The sequence below is a fragment of the Strix uralensis genome, chromosome 7, assembly GCF_047716275.1.
Source record: "Strix uralensis isolate ZFMK-TIS-50842 chromosome 7, bStrUra1, whole genome shotgun sequence".
Taxonomy (NCBI): Eukaryota; Metazoa; Chordata; class Aves; order Strigiformes; family Strigidae; genus Strix; species Strix uralensis.
Window position 1 is genome coordinate 24,868,782 of NC_133978.1, and position 20,298 is coordinate 24,889,079.

General features: G+C 49.7%; 1 protein-coding gene across 2 annotated transcripts; it reads right to left on the minus strand.

The window, feature by feature from the left end:
- Window positions 1-419: 419 nt before the first annotated feature.
- HHEX (hematopoietically expressed homeobox) lies at window positions 420-5,878 on the minus strand. 2 transcript variants are annotated; one of them, XM_074874956.1, is made up of 5 exons: window positions 5,430-5,878; window positions 3,593-3,771; window positions 3,322-3,372; window positions 1,466-1,667; window positions 420-1,386 (listed from the first exon to the last, which is right to left on the minus strand). In XM_074874956.1, the coding sequence occupies exons 1-5, from the start codon at window positions 5,806-5,808 to the stop codon at window positions 1,295-1,297; spliced, it is 903 nt and encodes a 300-aa protein (XP_074731057.1). In that variant the 5' UTR covers window positions 5,809-5,878; the 3' UTR covers window positions 420-1,294. The 2 variants fall into 2 exon arrangements, with proteins under 2 accessions (XP_074731057.1, XP_074731058.1); XM_074874957.1 differs by having other exon boundaries at window positions 420-1,667.
- Between the last annotated feature and the right edge of the window lie 14,420 nt (window positions 5,879-20,298).

Below are 20,298 nucleotides of genomic sequence, written 5' to 3' on the forward strand. Positions count from 1 at the left end.
GGCGGGTCAGCGGCTGCCCCGGCTGGGGTCGATGCCCGGCCCCGAGCGGGCACCGCCGACCCCGCTCCTCCTCCACGGGCGCCCCCCCAGGCCCCCCCAGGGTCGGGGCGACTCGGGGGTGAACAGCTACGGTTCTAGCCGGGGCTGGCAGGCCAGGCTCTCCTCCTCCCGCCGCAGACCGTCTCCCGTGCGGGCACGGGTACAGGCAAAACCGAAACGCAGGGTGGCAGGCTGAAAAATAACAACAACGAGCCCACGCGTGATCCCCGCAACGCGAGGGTGCCCAGAGGGCTGCAGGGTGGCCGGCGACCGGCACGGTACCGGAGGGAAAAGCCCGATTACAACACGGCTGGGGCGCGGCTGCTGGGGGGGGAGGTTTGGGATTTCTCCTGCCAGTTAACTGGACGGCCAGCGGGGCGGGTGGTGCAGACTTTAGTTTTATTTCACAGACAAGTCCATCAAAAATTAAATACCAGGTTTTGCCTTTTTTTTTTTTTTTAACATTGAACAAATATGTACAAAATATGAACAACGTGAGGTATAAAACCGAGACTTCTAAAGAAAACTACTATGTACAGAAGCGGATATGTATACAATAGGCATTATCTTCGCACCGCTGTGTGCCTCGCTTACTTATCCCCCCCCAGCTGATGACAGTTTCTCCCCTGCAGCAGGACCCTATCACTCCCTACATTTTTTTCTCAAAGATGAAATCTGTAAAAAACAGCGCTGGAGATTTTCAAAGAGAAAAATACGGTTTTTTTTTCCTGCAAATGGAACCAATCCAGATTGAGGGGCGAAGTCCTCAAAAAACTGAGAAGGCACATTTCATCTCACGCAAAAGCAACAATGAATCTGTCCAAAGACTCTACCTGATGAACGGAGGGATGTCTCGGTGGAAAGCACCACAGCAGGTAAAAGGGTGTGAGCATAAGGCACTTGTCGGGATGGTCAAATCCCTCCCTATTTCACAGAACATACTTCTCTGCTTGCAAAGGGTGTTTAAATTAATCTATTTAAACTACATTTGTTTACACATACAAAGGGCTTAGTCCTGCAATCCATACTCACTTCCATGCTACCTGGAGAGGAGTTTTGCCTGATCACCAACAGCAGCTGATTCAGACCTCCCATGAGTAAGGGCAGGGTGCAGTATTGTATTCCAGTTAGAACATCGATTAATGTACAAATATATCTTACAAATAATTAAATACAAACCATGTTCCTTTAACCAAATTAGAGATCTGCCAAAAATGGACTGTTTGCAGAAAATACATCTTTCTTTCTCTGCTTATTACAAAATCAGTCTATTTGGTGGTGGTTTTTCTCTTTCAGTGGAACGGTGAAAGTTTTCTCCTGTAGTATAATATTCTTCCAAACCAGCCCCTGGTAAAGTGCAAGCCAAGTTAGGGTCCACTCTCTGCATGGGGCCGTTAGTGGGTAGGATTGTAATAGCCTTTATCACCTTCAATGTCCACTTCTTGATCAGAGTCATCAGAGACGTCTGACTCCAGGTCCTCCTGTGAGGCTGGCGAGGGGGTGTACTGTGAGCCGTCCAGGGAGACCTCCTTACCCTTCTGTTCGGGGGTCGGGCAGCTCTCCGGCCTTTGGTCACTGTGACTGTCAGCACCTTCCACTTCTTCTTTTTTGGTGGCCTGGGGGTTCTCCTGCAATGAAAGACGGCAGCTTTATACAAAAATACGGGCCACGGAACCAACAGGCCTGGGAATTCCAGCTGTGCTGGGTGGGAAAACCACCTCGGGCTTCTTGCAGGAAAAGGTGGGTGTCCCACTACCTCCCCGGGCCTCCTGCCTATAAACCTGCCTGCGTGGGCCGGAGCCGGGTGAGGGCTCAGCCACACACAGGGGCTCGGCTCTGATCCCACTCCCTGGCAGCCACAGGGGCCGCTGCCGTGAATAAGGTTCCTTGGCGATGGTTATCGCAGCCACTTCAAAAGAGTCAGGAGCTGCCGGAGCCCAGGAACCTCTGAACTTTTGTCTTTAGCAAAGCAAATGTTTATTATGAGTCTACAAACACCGACACACAGCTTCCTCCTGCCCTGATCTTTCCTTAATTACACCCAACAGCAAAAGGAGGGAGGCAGAATCCATCAGTGGCCCAAAAGCAAAAGGAAAAAAATTACTAATTAAGCCAAAATTCACCATTAAAACATTCACCATTGAAAACAAACCAAAACAAAACAAAACCCCGATTCCAAAGGCAAGAGTAGCCCTGTGTCAGCAGCCGTCTGGGGAGCCCAGTCCCCTAAGGGGGCATGAAATGATACTCTTAAGAGAAAGCAGGCAGAGACATGTACCCATGATATAACGTGCGGGCTCAGAGAAATGGATGTGACTGAATGAAAAGGAGGAAATGACTTAAAATGGCCGAGATCCCAGGCAAGCTCTCTGGACACTGCGGCGTGGGTCGGGCCCTGCCGAGGAGGCACCGCCAGGGACCCAGCCTGCCTCTTGCCGGGGCAGAGGGATTTTATTAGAAAATCAACTGAAGTACGGGTTAAACCCAGGGGAAGGTCACAGAACAAATAAATCTAGAGCACTGCGCTGTGGTTAGTTTTCTTTTCTTAATATTTTTATATTAAAAGCTGCTTTACTAGTAAAATTCGGCCGTCCATGTCACACTTACTGAAGCTGGACTCAGGCCACAATGCAGGGATTTTTCACAAATCTTTGAGTCAAGGGGCCTCGATCTGGCTGAGCCAGGCAGGATCGGGCCCTTTGGGCCGTAAAAAAATATTTATCTGCTTGAGCACAATTTCTCAGGGAAGGGAAACCGCTTCAACCTCTCAGCTTCATACACTGTAACTATTTGTAAACGAAAAGTAAAAGCTGCTCAATTTTCCATGTGGCTCCTCAAAACTAACAAGGCGTTTGTACCTGCCTCTCCCAACGTTTGCGGAATAAATTGCCTTGTGTTTATTAAGAGCGGGCGATTTAAAAGACCAGTAAATATTCTTCTCCAAAACAACTGCCTAAGTAATTTACTGACAATTACTTATCTTCTCCACGTTAATTGGCTAAACAACATATGGGTTTACAAAACAATTAGCGTGGAGTTTTAATAGGTGGTGTGTGAAAGCTGGGCATAATTGATATAGGAACTACATTAGGAGCTTTTAACGTTAGTGCTGCCTGAACGAGCCCTCATGGATTCCAGCATGACTATTTGTCTTTTTAATCAAGGTGAAGAGGTTAAACAGCCTTTCAGATGACTTCTGCATACAACCTGAAATAGGCGAGCACGGCGCAAGATAAGACAATTAAAATACTTATTTCTATAGAAACGGAAACATCCCCGTACCTGCTTTAGACGCCTCCATTTGGCTCTGCGATTCTGAAACCACGTTTTGACCTGAGCAACGACAACGAGAGAGAGCACGGGGTAGTCTCGAAGCCGGTAAGCGCCAGGACCCTTACCCGAGCCGCAAAGAGAAAGCAGCCAGCCGCCCCCGCCCCCCGCCCCCGAGCCAGCACAGTGGCCGCACAGCGGGGCCCCGGGGGCTGCCCGGGGACCGGGGGCGGTTGCCCGGGGACGGGGGGGACGGTTGCCCGGGGCGCGGGCACGGCCTCACCTGCCTCTCGCTGAGCTGCAGCATCTTGGCCAGGCGCTTCCTCTCGGGCGGGGAGAGGTATTTCTGCGTCTCGAACTTCTTCTCCAGCTCGATGGTCTGGTCGTTGGAGAAGCGGACCTGCCCCCCCTTCCTCTTGTGCAGCGGCCGCTGGATGAAGGGGCTCCACAGCAGCGGCTTCCCTTCAAAGAGAGGCACAGTGCCGAGGGTCACCGGCCGGCCGCGGACACGCGTGCCCGGGGAGCCCCAGCCCGGGCCTGGAGGCGCGCTGTGTCCAGGGCCCGCTGATTTCCCTCGCCTGATTTTATTTCCCCCAATTTCCAGTCTGATCTTTCGCCTTCTCTGATTTTTCACCTCCGTCGAACAGAAAGACCAGTTAAAGCCACTCTACGGGCTTTGGCAACATTTCCGTCAATGTGTTTCCTGTTGGTCTATCTCGCAAAGAAATGAGAGAGAAAAAAAAAAAAAAAAGACAAGACCTTTGCTTCCTTCTGCTCTTTCACTGCGATGCCCCAAAGAAACCGTCTCCCTTTCTCTGCACCAGCGCCCGGGTCCCCGCGCAGCGCGGGAACGCTGCGGGGCTGGGCGGGGGGGATGCACGGGGCCCTCACCCGCTTGGGGCGAGAAGCGCCCCAAGCCCCCCACCCCCGGCAGGAGGCTTGCCCGTGGCCCGTGGCCGCGGGTGCCCGCCAGGCTCAGCCCCGGGCTCGGGGCAGCGGTGCGGGGCGAGGCAGGACAGGCGGCGGCACGTCGGGGAGCCGGCCCCGCTGCGGAGCGGCAGCCGTGTCCCGGGGCCGGAGGCTCTGGCCAGTGCCACTGAGTCACTCTGTTTGTCTTTCTGTCTTGCTGCCTGCACCCTTTGAAATTTGCTGCATTGTTTTTCAAGATTTTGCTTGCGTCAGGCTTTAGTAATTCTGGTGCAAAACAGGCTCAAAAAATAGGAAGCAACTGGTTATTTTAGCTGTCATAAAGTCACATCCCACACAGAGGAAATGAACAATATCAGAAAAACGGATCCCGGCTATCAGAAGTCGAGTGTTTCCTGAATTTGTCTGTATTGAGGATGTCGATAAAGTAATCAGCAATGTGCACGACTCCCGGGGAAGAGCCTGCTTCAGGCGGCCAGGAAAACACTTAACAGCTTCTGAAACCAGATTTACTCCTATCGAGAGCTCAAGGTTTCCTGTATGAACGGAAAGGGTCAGCCTCTTTCACTGCACAAATGTGGTGACTCAGGTCCAGTTTTGCAATCACTAAGAAGAGCAAGTGCTGCAGCCCGGGCCCGGGGCTCAGCCCCCGCAGCGGGGACGCGTCCCCCGGCCGCCGCCGAGAAGGGGCCGCCGGGGCCCGGCCCGGCCCGACCCGCCGGGCAGCCGTGGGGGCCCCGGAGAGCGGAGCGGGGGCCCCGGAAAGCGGAGCCGGCCCCCCGGCTGTTTTTCAAGTCATCCGCAGGAAAAGGCTGAGATCTGCCATGCGATCTCCCAGCACAATTAAAACTCCCCACCAAAACCACACGCGACATTACTAAGGACACTCTCAGAGTCACTTGGTTGAAGGAAAACAAATCTGAGTCACCGCGGCCGCGCACTGTGGTCTCGCTGCCAGCGCCGGAGCGCGGCGCGTCTTTAATTTACTGTAAATCAGACGGGGGCCGGAGGGAGCCAGGGGGAGCGCGGAGGGGCGGCGGGGCAGGCGGGAAAGGGGGGCACATTTCAGTCACTTCCCATTGCCCCCCCTCCCCAGTCCCCGACAGCGGGACGGGGACGGGACGGGAGCGGCACGGCGCGGCGACAGCCGGGGAAAAATGGGGGGGGGGGGGGGGGGCGGGGGCAAGGCTTACCCAGGGGGTCCTGCCGGATCAGGGCGTGCGCGTAGTCGCCGACGGCGCGGGGGAAAGAGTAGAGGGGCCCGGCGTAGGCGCCGGTGCCGTAGGTGGCGGCGAGGTGGTGGGAGAAGGCCGGGTGGATGGGGGTCGGCTCGTAGATGGGGGTCCGGTACGGGGACACCAGGCTGGTGAAGGAGGAGTTGGGCGACGGCAGCGTCGGCGGCGGCGGGGCGGGCAGGGAGTGGGGGGCCGGGGCGGCGGCGGGGCCGCGGCCCAGGATGTCCTCGATGTAGAAGGGCGTGGGGTGCGCGGGCTGGAGCAGCGGCGTGGGCGCGTACAGCGGGACGCCGACGCCCAGGGCCGCCGGCGCCGCGCCCGGCGGCTGGTACTGCATGGCGCGGCCGCCGCCCGCGCACCCCCCGCGCCCCCGGCCGCCCCTGCGGAAAGCCGGCCCCGACCGCGGCGGCTGGGTGCTGGCACCGCCGCCGCGGGTTTCTCTGGGCTCGGGTTACCCTTCGATAGGTTTCTATTGGCGCGGGGCGGAGCCCGCGTGGTCTCTGTCCCCTTCCTGCCACGGCTCCGTCTAGCCAATGAGCCCGGCCAGGGAAGGGGGAAACCACCCCCCGCCGGCAAACACTCCCCCCGCCTCCCCGAGCAAACTCCCCGCGGCGCCAATCAACCATCGTCGCGGCCCGGGGGAGTCCGGGCAGCGGGGCGCGATCCGCAGCTCGCCTGGGCCCCGACGGCACCGCGCGGGGGGGGCTGAGGGTATGGGGCGGGGGTCCGACGGCGCCGGGCAGGGGGCCCGGCGCTGCCCCCGCCGGCTCCCGCTCCTCTACGCGGGCGCGGCACGGCGTCACCCACCTTTCGGGCTTCCCCTCGGGGGAGAGCGCTGACACCCCCCCCCACCCCCCCCCGCAGCGTGGCCCGGCCCCGGACTGCGGGAGGAGGCGGGGAAGCGGGTGCGCGGGGATCACGGTGCTCCGACGACCATTGGAAAGGCCCCCCGCGGGCGCTCCGCCTGGCTGCGCGGAGTGGGAAAGGAGTGGGGGAGCGCGGCCGCGGAGCGGAGGCCGCGCGTGGGCAGCGGGGCCGCGTAGGCTCCTGCCCCGTCCCCCAGGACGAGGCCGAGAGCGCGGCGGGGCGCGGAGCAGAGCAGTGCGGCGAGACTTCCTGCTCCGCGCCTCGCCGGGCACCGACGGCCGGCACCGGCCGGGGAACGGCGGCGGCCGCCCCCCGAGGGGGGGTGCGCGGCGCTGGGGACCCGCTCCCCGACAGCCCCGCGGGGGGGTGGGGGGCGGCGCGGCGGGTCGCGCAGCGCCACCTGGGCACCAGCGATTTAATTTTTAAAACCCCGCCGGGTGCTTCCTCCTGCCCCACCGCCCCCGGGGAGGGACGTGCGCTCCGTCCGGGCGCCGTCGTCTCCCGGCCCCGCGGCGGGGCTGCCCCTCGCCGAGCGCCGCCGCCCGCCGGACCGGGGCGGGGCGGGAAGGAGCAGCGACCCCCGCTCTGCCCGCGGCCCGTCACCCACCCGGGGACTCGCCCCGACGGCAGCGGCTGGCGCCGCTTTCTCCCCCTCCGTGGGAGCGGGGGCGGCAGGTGCCCCCTGCGTGTCCGCGGACCCTGCCGGTCGCCCGTCCCCCGGCTCCCCCACACGCCCCCGAGCTGACAGCGAGCACGGAAAGCTGTTAAGGAATAGCAGGTGCTGGTTCAACTTTTCTTTTTTTTTTTTTTTTTTAAAAAAAGGTCTCCAGTTCAAACCCACGAAGATCTTAATAACTCAGAGGCTCAGAGCAAGACGAAAGGGTGTTGGTGAAATGGAAATATATATATATTTTTAATAATATAGGGAGGTTGGGGTCTTTTTTTCTTTACATTGTTAACAAATGCCAAAATTCACCTTTAAAGCGTGGTCTTGTGTCTTGTAAATATCAGGTACACGTAAAGCGAGCTGACAGTTTTGATTATTTTTTCTCTCTGTGCTCAGTCTCCCAGGCATTGCTCTTTCCAAGGGGTTTAGCTAATGTTTTCATCTGGAAGTGTTGGATTTGCAGCTTGATTTACTTAATAAATGTACAGTAAACCGATGACCCGTTGCCCTCTGGAATAACGACGTGCATGATACGAGGCAGCAGTATGGAGGGCCCCCACAATATTTTACAAGCTGTCGATTCAAAATCCTGAGAACAAGTTTAAGCGAAAAGAAAAAAAATACATGTTTTTCTGTATTATTGGAAAACAAATAAATAGAGGAAGAGATTATTCTTTTCTGACTTTTATACAAGCAATAGGCCTTGTTAAAAGGAAGTTTTAATGGCACAGTTATTACATTCCACTACCACTGCATAATCCCTAACAAGAAAAATGAAGCACTTAATTTTGCAGTTCTACAGCACCGCCCCTTTCAAATTCAATTGTTAGACCTTAGCCTTCCTCCTTCCACGGGTTGGAGACTATTAAATCCGCATTCATGAAATGTCACATTTATTGAACTACATAATTTTTTAATATCACTAGTGCAGGTTTTATAGTTGATTTTATTGTTTTTATGGCCATTCGGGGCTCTAAAACCCGGATTTTTTCAATGTTGTCCTTATAATTTTTTTCACACAGTCAGAACTAATAAAATAGAACAGTTGTGACTTTTTAATGCAAGGGGTCTCGGAGTTTCAATATTTTCACTCTGCTGGATACTAAAACCAATAAAAATACATGAGATTTTAATTATTTTCTGGATTAAATAAAACCGTTTCCCTTTCTTTTGGAACATACATTTTGTTTGTAGTTTCTGTTGTGAGGGAGATAATGCAGCTTCGGATAAAATACATTATTACCAATATTGCTGCGATGAATACAGTTTTGACTGGATTTTACAGTCTAGCGGGCATTTAAAGTAAGGTGCTGTAGACACTACAAGACCAGTGCAACCAAGACAGTGCTTTAATATTTCTATTATTTCTTCTTCAGGTTCCCTCCGGAAAGCACTCCAATTTATCTGAAAAACCTCGGGGGAGAGGGAGAGAGAGAGAAAATACAGTCCTTTCCCGATTAGGGAAAAAAAAAAAAAAACAACCCAAACCTTTCACATTAATTTTCCTGGAATGCACTTGAAACACCCCCAAGTTTTCTTGCTAATCTGGGGATTTCTGGAGGGCGGCGGGGCGGGATGTGTGCATCCCCGCACTGGCACAAGCTCAGCCCGAAGGGATCGGCTGGAGAACTCATTATTTTGTGTAATAACTTCGGGGCCCTGTCCTCCCCTTCACTTTCTGTGAAATCCCCCGCCTTCGAGGAGTTCTGAGCTCAAGGAAAAATTAAAAAAAAAAAAAAAAATAAAAAATCAGGCACCCCACTTGTTCCAGGCGGTCCCGCTGCCAGCCCCGGCGGCGGTGCCTGGGGGGACGCCCGGCTCCCCCGCCGCCGCCCGGGACGCGCTCCCCCGGGGCGGACGGAACAAGCGGCTCAGGCTGGGGAAGGCCGGTGCAAATGTACATGCTGCTGCGGACGGCCCCCAAACCGGGGAGCTGGCGGGGACGGGGTCGGACAGGCTCCCCGGGGGAAGCAGCGGGGGCCTGGCTGCCACCGGCCGCCCCCCAAATGCTCCCCGAGTGATGCTGCCACGGCGGTCACGCAGGACGGTGCCCCCGGGCTGTGCTATAAGCCCGGCCCAGCCACCCTCATCGGCTGCTTGTGGCCTGTTGCCGTCCCCTTCCAGCCCCGTCCCGCGTGGAGCCCGGAGCCGCTTTCCCCGAGGACGGGGTGCCTCGGGTGGCGAGGGGGGAAGCCCTTACCGGAGGGAGCGGGCAGCCCACGGGCTCCGGCGGGGCTCCGGCGCCTCCCGGTGCTGCGGGGAGCCGCTAGACCCGCGGAGCCCCCGGAGCCCCGCGGGGGCGGCACCGGGGCCGGGGTCCCGCTCCGCGGCCCGGCTGCGGGTGGCCGGGTCTCCCTCGCCCCCCCCCAGCCCCGGGGTGGGGGGGAGCAGCGCCGCTTTAATTTAGCGTTTATGTGTCACCGTGTTCGTGAGCGGGTTTTACAGGGCGGCGGTAACGTGAAACACCTGGACGGCGGCACCGCGGGCGCGCACGGCGCGGGGGGGGGGGGGTGGGGGGTGGGGGGGGTGCGGCGAGCAGCGGAGGGGCGCTCGGCTGCACCGGGCTGTCGTCAGGAAAATGCCTTAAAACAAAAGAAATTAATTAATTTTAAAAATCAAAGAAACACACCACCCTCCACCCCCCCACCCCCAATGTCGGCAGATCAGGAAACGAGGGCTCCCAAACCCAGCGACAAATGCCAGGCGGCATTTCCACCGCACCCCCGGTTACCTGCGATAAACGCCCCACAGATGATTTCTGATTCCTGGGGTGGTTATTCTGGGCAACACATAAACTAGTCCGCGATTTATAAGTGAAATGAGTCTCGAAGCACAGAACTCTTTCTTTGCCTCGCAGGTCCTGTTACCACTAACATGAATCGTTTTGGCATAGTACCTGCCCGGTTTCTGGTCTCAAAACTGGGAGTTTCACCCATAATAGCACCTTCTGTGACACTGCAGACTTCAGGAGAGTTACACCAGAGATTAATCATTCCCAGCTGCAATAACTGCATTTGGCTGTACAGAATTAGTGAGCAATCCAGCAAAGTCCATCTTTTAACAGCCGGAGTGGGCTACCAGCAGCGTCATCCCCAATGCTACAGGGCGCTTTCCAAGAGGATCCAGCCCGCAGCCATTCCACCCCTTCCCATTATTGAAAATATTTCAAGACTCTTCCAAGAAAGGTGAGGCCACAGCCTTGAACACCTTCCAAGGAGGAAATAGGAGGGAGTTCACCTCTGATTTTCCTAGCGCCGTGGAAGCCAGACTGCTCCAGACAGAGGCACCACGCGTTGCGGGGTGATGTCAGTCAGTGCTGCCGTCTTCCAGATAACTCATCTGTTAGATATTCACTTCTCGCATCTTCCTCCTCCTCACTGTTATGATTTGATTTACTAAATGAGTTACAACCATAATAAACATTAAGGCAGGTCACTCTTAAATGCATTCACTAGGTGTAGCAGAACAAGACAAATCTTGGTCTAAAAAGGAGTGGACAACATATGAACTATTATTCTAGGCAGAGCTGGCAGGAGCTTATCATTTTCCATCCCACATCCCTATATTCATCTGATTATGATTTTGCCAAATTTAAATCATCCAGGTGGAAAAAATTCTGTTCTGAGGGAATCTGCCTCACGTTGAGTATGTTTAAGGTTTCAGCAAAACTGGTTTGGCCGTTTCTGAACATTGGGTTAGAGAAAAGCAGATTTTTTTGCTGGCATTTAGACACCCTTGCCTTGTACTGAAAACCTGTGGTGCCCCACCGCAAGGGAAACTTCAAGAGATGCAAGTGTCCAGCAAAACATCAGCCAGGGGTTGCCTCTTCGATTCTTCCTTTGCTCTTCAACCCAGGGCTGTGGTTTACAGTTGGGCAAAATAAAGATCCCAAACCTGCAGAGAGACAGGGACACTTTGGGAATGTTTAGGCCACTCATGGGCCTGACTTGGCTCTCCAATGATTTGAAGAGCTCTTTCCTGGCATGAATATTTGTGGTATGAGACACGTGCTGCCACCAGCAAGTGCCCTTTTCCTATAGGCTGTCACGAGCTCTGAGAAAAAAAAAACAACATAACCAACAAACTACAGAAAAGCTTTAATGGTTCTTTTGAGTCTTGTCAAGGATTTCCAAACCAACACATGCCAGATCCTCAGGAGAGCACATTGGTAAGGTGCCTCCATTTCCTCTAGCCCCCAATATTGTTAATATCTCTTCTGGGACACCTTGACTTGCAATGTGGGATATGCAACATTTATGGTTCTGTGGTAAAAGGAAGGAACACATGGCCCCATATTATGAACATAGCTTAATACCACTTTCTTTCAGGACTGGGTTGTCCTAGTGATTACTGTGATACCAACTTCTCTAAACCAGAGTTTAATTCAGCTGAAGTGTGACATAATTCACCAGTTTTCTTCTGAATTGCATAGAGGCATCCTATGAAACTACATAGTCTTTAGTGTGTTTTGGAATGCACTTTCCTAACCCTTCCTTGGCCCGAAGAGTTTCTTACCTGACCATTATGAGAATGTGGTGAACAATGCTATGAAAAACAAAGCAATATATTGTTCCTTACAGGCTCATATTTCCTATATATCTGCCACCACAAACCATGAGCTATTTTGGATCCAGCCTATAAGTGCAACTGAAATCTGCTTGATTAATTATATTTATTTGGGGTGATGGCAACTGTAACATGTTAAAACTTCTCTATATTCTTATGTGTTGGCTACACACATAAAGATTACACCCAAAAACACATATAATTCCCAGGGGCTAGATTGTCTCTCACCTCTTGCACAATCATTTACGTAAGTGCAAACTGAATATAAAATGCTGCTAACACAGACTGCTGGCTACCGTACACCCACTCTGTGTTGATATAAATGACTATAACAAGATACCAGACAATGGAGAATCTGCCTAAACTACAGTGATGACAAAATATATTTTTTTTTTACAGAGTAATCAGAATACAAAATATTGTATGTTTCAAAGAGGACTTGTGCAGCAAGATTTTTCCCTGTAACAGTTCCAATGGGTCCAAAGTACACACAGCTAAATTTGATGTCAGTAGGAATTAGGTATGAATAGGGAGTGTTACTTAGTTATTTTTGTTAATGTTTTCCAGAGCTTACACATTCACTCTACATTTTTTAGCAAACTTTATCATTTTGGCATCATAAAATCAATCCCTAGGTAGGTTTGTTTTATCTGGAGCTGATACGCACATGCAGTTGCTGTTAATAGTCAAATACAGAAGCTTACAATAACAATCTAGCTAACTATTAATGACTGTTTAACAGTGGAGTTAGAAGGATGGATCTGAAATCTGTCCTCATCTGAAAAATAGATTGCTAAACTCTCAGGTGCAGAAACTCTTCAAAGGCTTCATTTCCATGGGTAGGAGCCAAGATACATGGGTAGAATTGGCACTAAAAGGCTAGAGGAGGAATTGCCTTAGAGACAAATTCAGAGCTTGTGTAATGGCTTTGGAGTCCATTGAAGCTGATGATTTTCATAGGCAAATCATGTATTTTTTCATAGCAGAATGACAGAATATGCCTCGACGGCTGCACGTGGAAATATCTCGTAAAGTACAATATTAAATGGCAGAAATGAAAGGAAGAATGATTTTTCCCTAAGGCAGATATCTCCGCTTCTCGCTCCTGCCCATGAGCTGAGGTGTCCCTGTAATGGAAAATGTGTAGCCCAGAATTGACTGATGAAACACAGCAGCATCAGTTGCAGAGGGTACCTCAGAGGGTCACACCAGAGGTGACAGGAGAGTTACTGCTAGGTCTGATAATACTACAGAGTTTCCTCATAGCAGCAAAATCTCAGTGTCCCAGAGTACTAGCGGCATTTTCAGCTACACAGAGAATATTTGGCACCTGCCAACGAGAGCTTCTGCTTTGTGACGGTGACACAGGAGGATGCCACATCCTCTGGAAGCGCAGCTAAGCTGGCCTTTGCACAGTTTGCTGCACTTCAGGTGTAGAATCGGGAAGGACTGACTTTTGAATTGTCCAGCTCTGCCGACATCTCTGGTTTGGCCCCTGATAATGCTATCATGGAGTGGAGAGGAAACCCACAGTATTTGGGAGAAAAAGCAAAACCAGGATACTTTCCCCAGCCAAAGTGGAGTGTAAGGTCTTCCACTCAATGTGTGGGATATAGGAGCAGTTGACATCCAACCTGGAAAGTTATTTTATTTTTACTGTTCTGAAAGCATGCATCATTTAATAAACAGAGCCTTGCTTCAGCTCTGTATTTACTGTTGGCTGTCTACAATGATGTGAGCTCAAGCGGGCTCAGAGGAAGGTGTAGGTGAGCATCCTGAGTGGGTCTTTGCCATGTCTGGTTTCATTCACCCTCGCCAGCAATAATCACCTGTCAGGCAAGTCACTGTTCAAGTCCCTTCAGAGTCTGGAAATAAGGGGAATGCTTTTGCAAAGCTGCAGGCTTTCCCATGCTCTGTGAGTTCATTTCATAGCCTTTTGGGGTTTTTTATTTTTCTTCCCTGGAGTCTGGTTGGGAAATTCGTCTTGGTTGAGCTATTGCGTTTCTATGCTTTGCTTCTCTGTGTCAGCAGTGCTGGTCATGGAAACCTGTTGAAATGCTTGTGTAGCTGAGAGTACAGCTCTCCTGGTAGGCATGAAGTCAGGCTGATAGCAAGGTGCTTTATACCAAATATAATTACTCCTGAACAGAAACTGGGACAACAATATATGCTGGGATTGCAATATCTACACCACAACTTGTACTCATTATAATACTTCTGGTGAAAGCAATACAAAAAATAACTCACGTTTGACATGAAAATAAATATGCCAATATAAAATCTGTATATATCTGTAAAATCTGTATTCAAAACATTACAGTTCTTTCCTAATACTGTAAGGATTGGGTTTGACTAACTTTTCAGAACAGCTGCTCTTTCTCAATCCTTCCTCAGTTTGACCATCTCATCATCTTACCTTATCCCAGTACTGGGGCCTGAAACTGTAAGTGCAGACATAGGAGTTTTAGTGTTGCAGAATCTAAACCATAGCCCAGATGTTTCCTTGAAGTCAAACCGTGACATCAGAGCCAAACCTGATGCAGATGCTAATCTAAATCTTGACCTCGAACCATACTTTATTTATTTTAAAATGCTTGCTTTAAAACATTACAGCAAAATTATATAAAAAGATATTAATAGGTGTTTGAATAGTATCCTCAGCAGCCAGACAGGTGATACTGAGCTGCTGAGAAGAGGGGGCTGGACTTCAACCCAGAGCTTAGTGCTGCATCCGTGTAGATGCTTGTACACTGCTCAGCTGAGCTGCTGAATTAGCAGAGTAATTCAGAAGCAGATCTACAGTCCACATTTCTGACCCTACATCTGCTGGAGCAGGCGCATGCAGGAAATGCGTGGAGAAGGAGCACCACATTGGGGCTCCCCTTCCCCAGCACAGTCAGCAAATCCCCACCGTTAAAAAGCATGTCTTCTTCCAGGGACTCCATGGCAGCAACAGGCAGTGCACTTTGTGGGGGTCATTCATACAATGAGCAATAAGAAACGTTACGCATATGGGTCATATGCCAATCCATGCGGTTCTTCACATGTCAAAGTACAGTCAAAGATATAATCATCGTGTGAACAAACCCAGGATTTTTAAAATCTCTTCAAACTCACTGGATACACAGAACATCTTGGGGAGGAGATGCAGAAAGACTGCTCACCAGGACAGAGACTCCAGAGACACTGCAGGCTGTGGAAGAAACCCACTAATTACAGAATCATAATAGAGCAAAATGATTCCTCGTATAATATTACCAACATGCACTAGAAATTAACTGGAGAAATATCTTCCTTTTAGAAGAACACATTGTACAGTGTCCTCTGTGTAGTTGTGTGTTTTAAATTTGTGTAATCTGGCTTTAGGAAATAGATACAATTTCAGTAATTTTCCTAAAAAGGTAATGCAAGTTAAAGTTTCAGGATTAATTAACATGATATAACCAATTTAAACTGAAGGTAGAAGTAGCTCACATTTATTCTCTGAAGAACATCTGACAACCTGAGAGGAACTGGGTGAACCCTCCCCGACTTTTGCCATTACGTTTCCTTCTAGGAGATTCCTTCTGGAAGAAAGGAGGTCTTCTACAGTCTCAGATGCACTGAAAATCTGACGAGAAGTAAAGGTAGGTTTAGCTGGACCTTGATTACAGAATCAAGTCAGAATAGTCTACCTGTTATTAAGATAAATAAGCAATTTAGTTTTAGATGTGCCTAAAGCAAGCCCTCACTACATTGCTTCATTTCTGTGGCTTCCCAAGCTGCTTTTCTATCAGTTTTATCTCTCTCAAATTATGTTACATTTCACCTCAGGACTGAATCTATTGGGAGACATGACATTGCTCTTTATGTAGCCTTCATAGCACCCATCTGACACCTGTAAAATATTAAACTGTAAGAATGTATGTTAAAGTTAGCTAGGATAAGTGTGTTCTATAGATAAACGGATTTGTTTGGGAGGGAGCACCACAGCCTGTCAAAGCCTCTGTCTGTATCACTGAAGAGTAAACTCCTAAAGAGTCAGGATGCTCTAGGTAACCATAAAATCACAGCAAGTAGCAGAAGGAAGTCATGTTGGCCAGGTCTGCCACATGGTACACACTCCTCAAAACCCTGCAGCAGTTCCATCTGTTGCAATCCTATGCCTTTCATTGTCTGCCTGTTGGATTTTCATTCCATGCTTATTTAGTTCATGTCTGGGCTTTGGACACATCAGTCTCCCTCTCTGTGGGTTTTGCAACATGAATAACTTCTTAGGAGTACACAGAGACTTATGGATAAAGCCCAAACAGGATTAGTCCTTCCGTATCTTCCTACACCCTAACTTAGACCCAGGGATGTGCTTTCTCCAGACAATGTCTGAACCAAGGTCAAGGTCCTGCCGGCATTGCTGCAGACAGGAGCACGAATGGAACATGAACAGCACTTCTGTCTGCTTAGGGACATGCAGAGCAATGACTCCAACGGCACCAACTGGGCCTTTCTGCTGGGCCACAAGTAGGTGGCTCAAGTCCCTCTTCATAGTGTGGGCAATGGCACTGATGATTTTGTGCCCACACTTCTTTCTGCTGGGCAAGACCATCATAACCTGTGTGCTCCTGGCAAACATTACATGCTGAGGCCTGGAACGCCCAAGGCTAAACCAGGGATGATGAAGTATTGTTATTACACTTTCTTTCTGCTAAGCCCGTCATTACTTATGCTACTCTCTTGTTCCACACTAACCTAATTTCTCCCATTCCTACAGGTTTACACTTAAAACATTAGTTAACAGTTCTTATGTCATCTTACTCCCTAAGTGTTGGTTAGCAAACTGTATGCTGTCAGCTCTTTACACTTTTTCTCATGAGCCAGCTCTTCCAAGCAGATAGCTACAGTTGGCTCTTCTTCTCTGAACTTCCTCTAGCTTGTCTTCCTGGTAACGAGGTGCAGAGAACTGCGCTCACCTTTTCCAGATGCTATCGCGCATCAGTTCCAAGAAGAGAGGCTCGCTCACTCTTTCCCTGTGGTGTGTCTCCACGGGAGCCCCAAATCATATTCACATTTTTAACTGTCATGTCACCTAGCAAATTCAAGTACAAATTCAGAGGCCCTCCTTGCCTGGCGCAGCAGTCAGCACATCTTTTCCGCCCTAAGAGAAAAGGAAGACGGCGGACCTCGCCTTTCTGACAAACATTGCCATTTTTGTAGGGAGCTCAGATTGTTTTCTAACTCTTCACACTAATCAGGTAAATTGGCTTATTTATGACAGGGAGAGGAACGATAGGAAGTACTAACTAACCCCGTACTGGTGGTCAGAGTAAAGCAAAAACAAAGCCGGTTTCCAGTTCTCTGTGCTGAGACTGATTTTCCATTGTCGTTCCACATTATCTTCCCATTTAAGTCTGCCCATGCAATTCTGTTGTGCATCCTGTAATTCTGTTTTAGTAGGTTTAAAACAAACAAAAGGAAGTACTTTTTCACACAGAGCATAATTAAATTGTGGAACTTGTTGCCATGGGAAGCGCTGGATGCCAAAAGTACAAATGGGTTCAGAAAAGGAGAAGACAAATTAATGGAGGATAGGTACATTGATGAGTATTAAACATAGTAGCTTGCTTACAGCATTTGGCTCAGGAAGCTCTTACGCTGCTGTTTGATGAAGGCAGGAAAAGATTTCTCTCTGTGCCTGTTTCTCACACAGTTCCCTTCAGTAGCCTCTTCTGGTCACTGGCAGGAAGAAGACGTTGGAGTTAATGGTCTCTTAGTAGAGCGGCTCTAATGTTCCGTTCCTAACAAGAGACACAGATGTCAATAGAAGCCTGTAAGTTTAAGAAATTAATCTTTAAGCTGAGAATTGACGTTGACACTTCTGAATTTCTCTTTGGACGTTTTTATCAGATCTGATCCAGCTGACATTAATATGTGAAGTTTATAGCAAAGTGTATGACTGAAATGGGATATTTTAAAGCTTCAGGACTACTAGATTTGTTGGTCCAGCCAAAAGTTTGATTTTGCAAATATTACAGGTTGGATCAACTTCATTGGGGACTGATGTTAAGAGGAAACCTGTTATCTGTGCTGTGAAAGTTGTATCTGCTCTTGGAGCTTGCTCCCCTCCCTGAACAAACGCTCCCACTGGCCAACGTGGTGCCATCTCTTCTTGTTGACTTTGCTCCATAATTGCTGGTTTATCAGTCTCTCCTCAGACTTCTCAATTTGTCTTGACTGACAAGAAAAATGAGCAGAGTCATACATGCACACACAGAATCAGAAAGGAGAGGACGCAGGCTGTCAAGGAAGGAGAGGACAGCAGGCTCGCGAGGCGGGTAGTGACCCTGGCCCCATGGCCATCACTCTCACCTGGCCGGGAAGCCTAACCCCACAGGCTGCACCAGTTGCTCCAGTCCAGGAGGGAGGGAGGGAGGGATGGAAAACTGGCCCATAATTCTGATAGCATCATGAGTTGCTTTCATTTCTTGTTCTGTGTGTTTGGCTGCAAAACACGTAGTTTGATTTCATCTGTATTGTTTTGTCGTTGAGGTTTCTTTCTGCATCATTCAGAAAGACAGAATCTCATTTTGGTCACAGCTCTGTTTCCCCACTTCTGCATTAGCTCAGACCATGTGCTAACTGCCTTAGTTACTGCAGACAAATTCACTCAGGCAAGGTAATGAATAGAATCAAGTGATTTATTTCTATTGTGAAGAAAGCTGTATATGTTTATCTACACTATCTTGTTAAAATGCATGTGGTTAAAAGCCAGAAAACAGTCTGTGTGTTGGCTAAGGGCCTGCCTCACCAGGAAGGTAATGGCAATGCAAGAGATCAAATTCAGAGGCTTCATTTTCTCTTTGTCGCCAGAAGCTCCAAAGTACAGCACGTTTCTTTGGAGTTTGAAGAATTTTTCAGATCCTTTGGTTGTGGGAGGGAGAAGGTCAAACTGCACAATCTGACTGAACTAGCCATCTGCTACCCTAGCTCCATCATGCAGTACTTTAGCATCAATGTTATTAACTCAAATTTCCTAAATGTTGCTATAGGTCCTTGTCTTGTATGGTGGCAGACTCTGTGAGAGGAAAGTTTACATTCAAGTAAAGCTTTAGGAGCAGCACTTGTTTTCTTTTTTCATTTGAGTGCTGCTGGGATGGAGAACATGAACTCCCAGTGAGGGATGCAGTAGTGACTACAGTAGCAATGTGCTGCCAGACAGGGGAGGGAGAAGACTGTGGTCTGGCAACTCTGGACTGAAAATCTGTGACCTGGACACCTACCTTTCCCACAGCATGCTGCTGCTGGAGCTCAGGTCACCGCATCCATGCCTGTCTGTGCCTGTTCGCTTGCTCGCTGACCGGTCCTTTAGTCTAAATTCTTTTACAGGTATGATCTGTATAGTGCCTTGTTCAGTGTATCTTGGCAGCGAGCTCTTGGAATGTCCATAATTTAAATACTAATTATGACACAAGAGCAGTGATCCAAATATTCAAGCCATAGTCCTGAAAGGAGCTATCAAAGGCCACTTTATTAGCCCTGTTTCACTAACAAGTTAAGATGCCCCTATGAAAAACTATGATCAAGATTTTTTCTGTCCATCAGTTCTTAACGTACCAGTCTTCATTTTTTCCAGTGCCAATTATTCTTGTCCCTACAGACTGGGGTGCACTACTCCCTATGCACAATATTCCCTAGGAAAAATAGGTTAAAATAAACAGCCAACCCAAGCCCAAATGCAAAGAGCTAGTCCTGTACACTACGCAAGATAATCAGGGAATAACTAACACAGATAATCAGTAAATCATTCAGATTAATTGATTGGGCTCTGGCTGGCGTCCCTGTTTCTGACTGAAAGCTTCGGTGAAATCCAAATAAATGGCAGTTATCTTACTGTCTCTTCCTGTTATCTGAGTCTAATGACAGCAGGGGAGAGAGGGGGAAATCATGTCTTTGAACAGGATCATGGCCTTTCATTTAAAGCAAATACTACATCAAAATGGAAACTGCCTGAAGAATGAGTCTGCCTTGGCTTAGTACTGAGCAGATTAAGTAATGTATTAAAACCAGACAATATCAGATTCTTGCAATGGCTTCAGCACCTTCACTGCAAATACGCACACAGAGAATCAGAAAGTGCTATTTATAATGACCTGAAGGTTGCTAACAGTACAGTGTGAAGTAGCTGTGTGGAGTCAAAATTCAGCCAAGGCATCTGTATTTTATGTTTCAATAAATGCCTTTAACATTAAAAAAACACAATAGGAAAATTCAAAGTGAGTGATGCTTAACCCAGATTCATTTGCGCACTTGTAGCATCCAAACTAAAATCATTACTTCCTTAGGTTCCCATGTAGTTGATGGAGAGAAACAATCAGGGCACCTAGCACTGAATCACCCTCTGAGGTTCCCATCTCTTCCCCCAACTTTGGAGAGAGCAGGGCATGACAGGGTTCTCACTTAAGTACCTCCATTTAGGTGCCTGAACAAACACAGGTAGGGTGAATCCAGGCCATGCTTTGCTTTGGGAGGAAAAACTGGGTCCAAGAGGTGGCTTGAGCACAAGATGACAATCTCCGCCTAAGCTTTACCTGAACTTCTGAGCTCCATCGAAATCAACCATGGCTGCTGAAGGGGTGACGAGAGCCAAAAGCCCGTCTTCTGCCACACCGAGCCCCAGCTGGGTTTGAGATTGGGCTCCTCAGCACACAAAATGCAAGTGGAAATAATTGCAGCTCCATCAATGTTACAAGATCT

Coding starts and splice junctions, on each gene's coding strand:
- HHEX (XM_074874956.1), bottom strand. CDS start 5,808: ATGCAGTACCAGCCGCCGGGCGCGGCGCCGGCGGCCCTGGGCGTCGGC. Junction 3,772..5,429: donor GATCCGGCAGGACCCCCTGG/GTAAGCCTTGCC, acceptor CTCTCTTTGAAG/GGAAGCCGCTGCTGTGGAGC. Junction 1,668..3,321: donor AATGGAGGCGTCTAAAGCAG/GTACGGGGATGT, acceptor CTTTCATTGCAG/GAGAACCCCCAGGCCACCAA.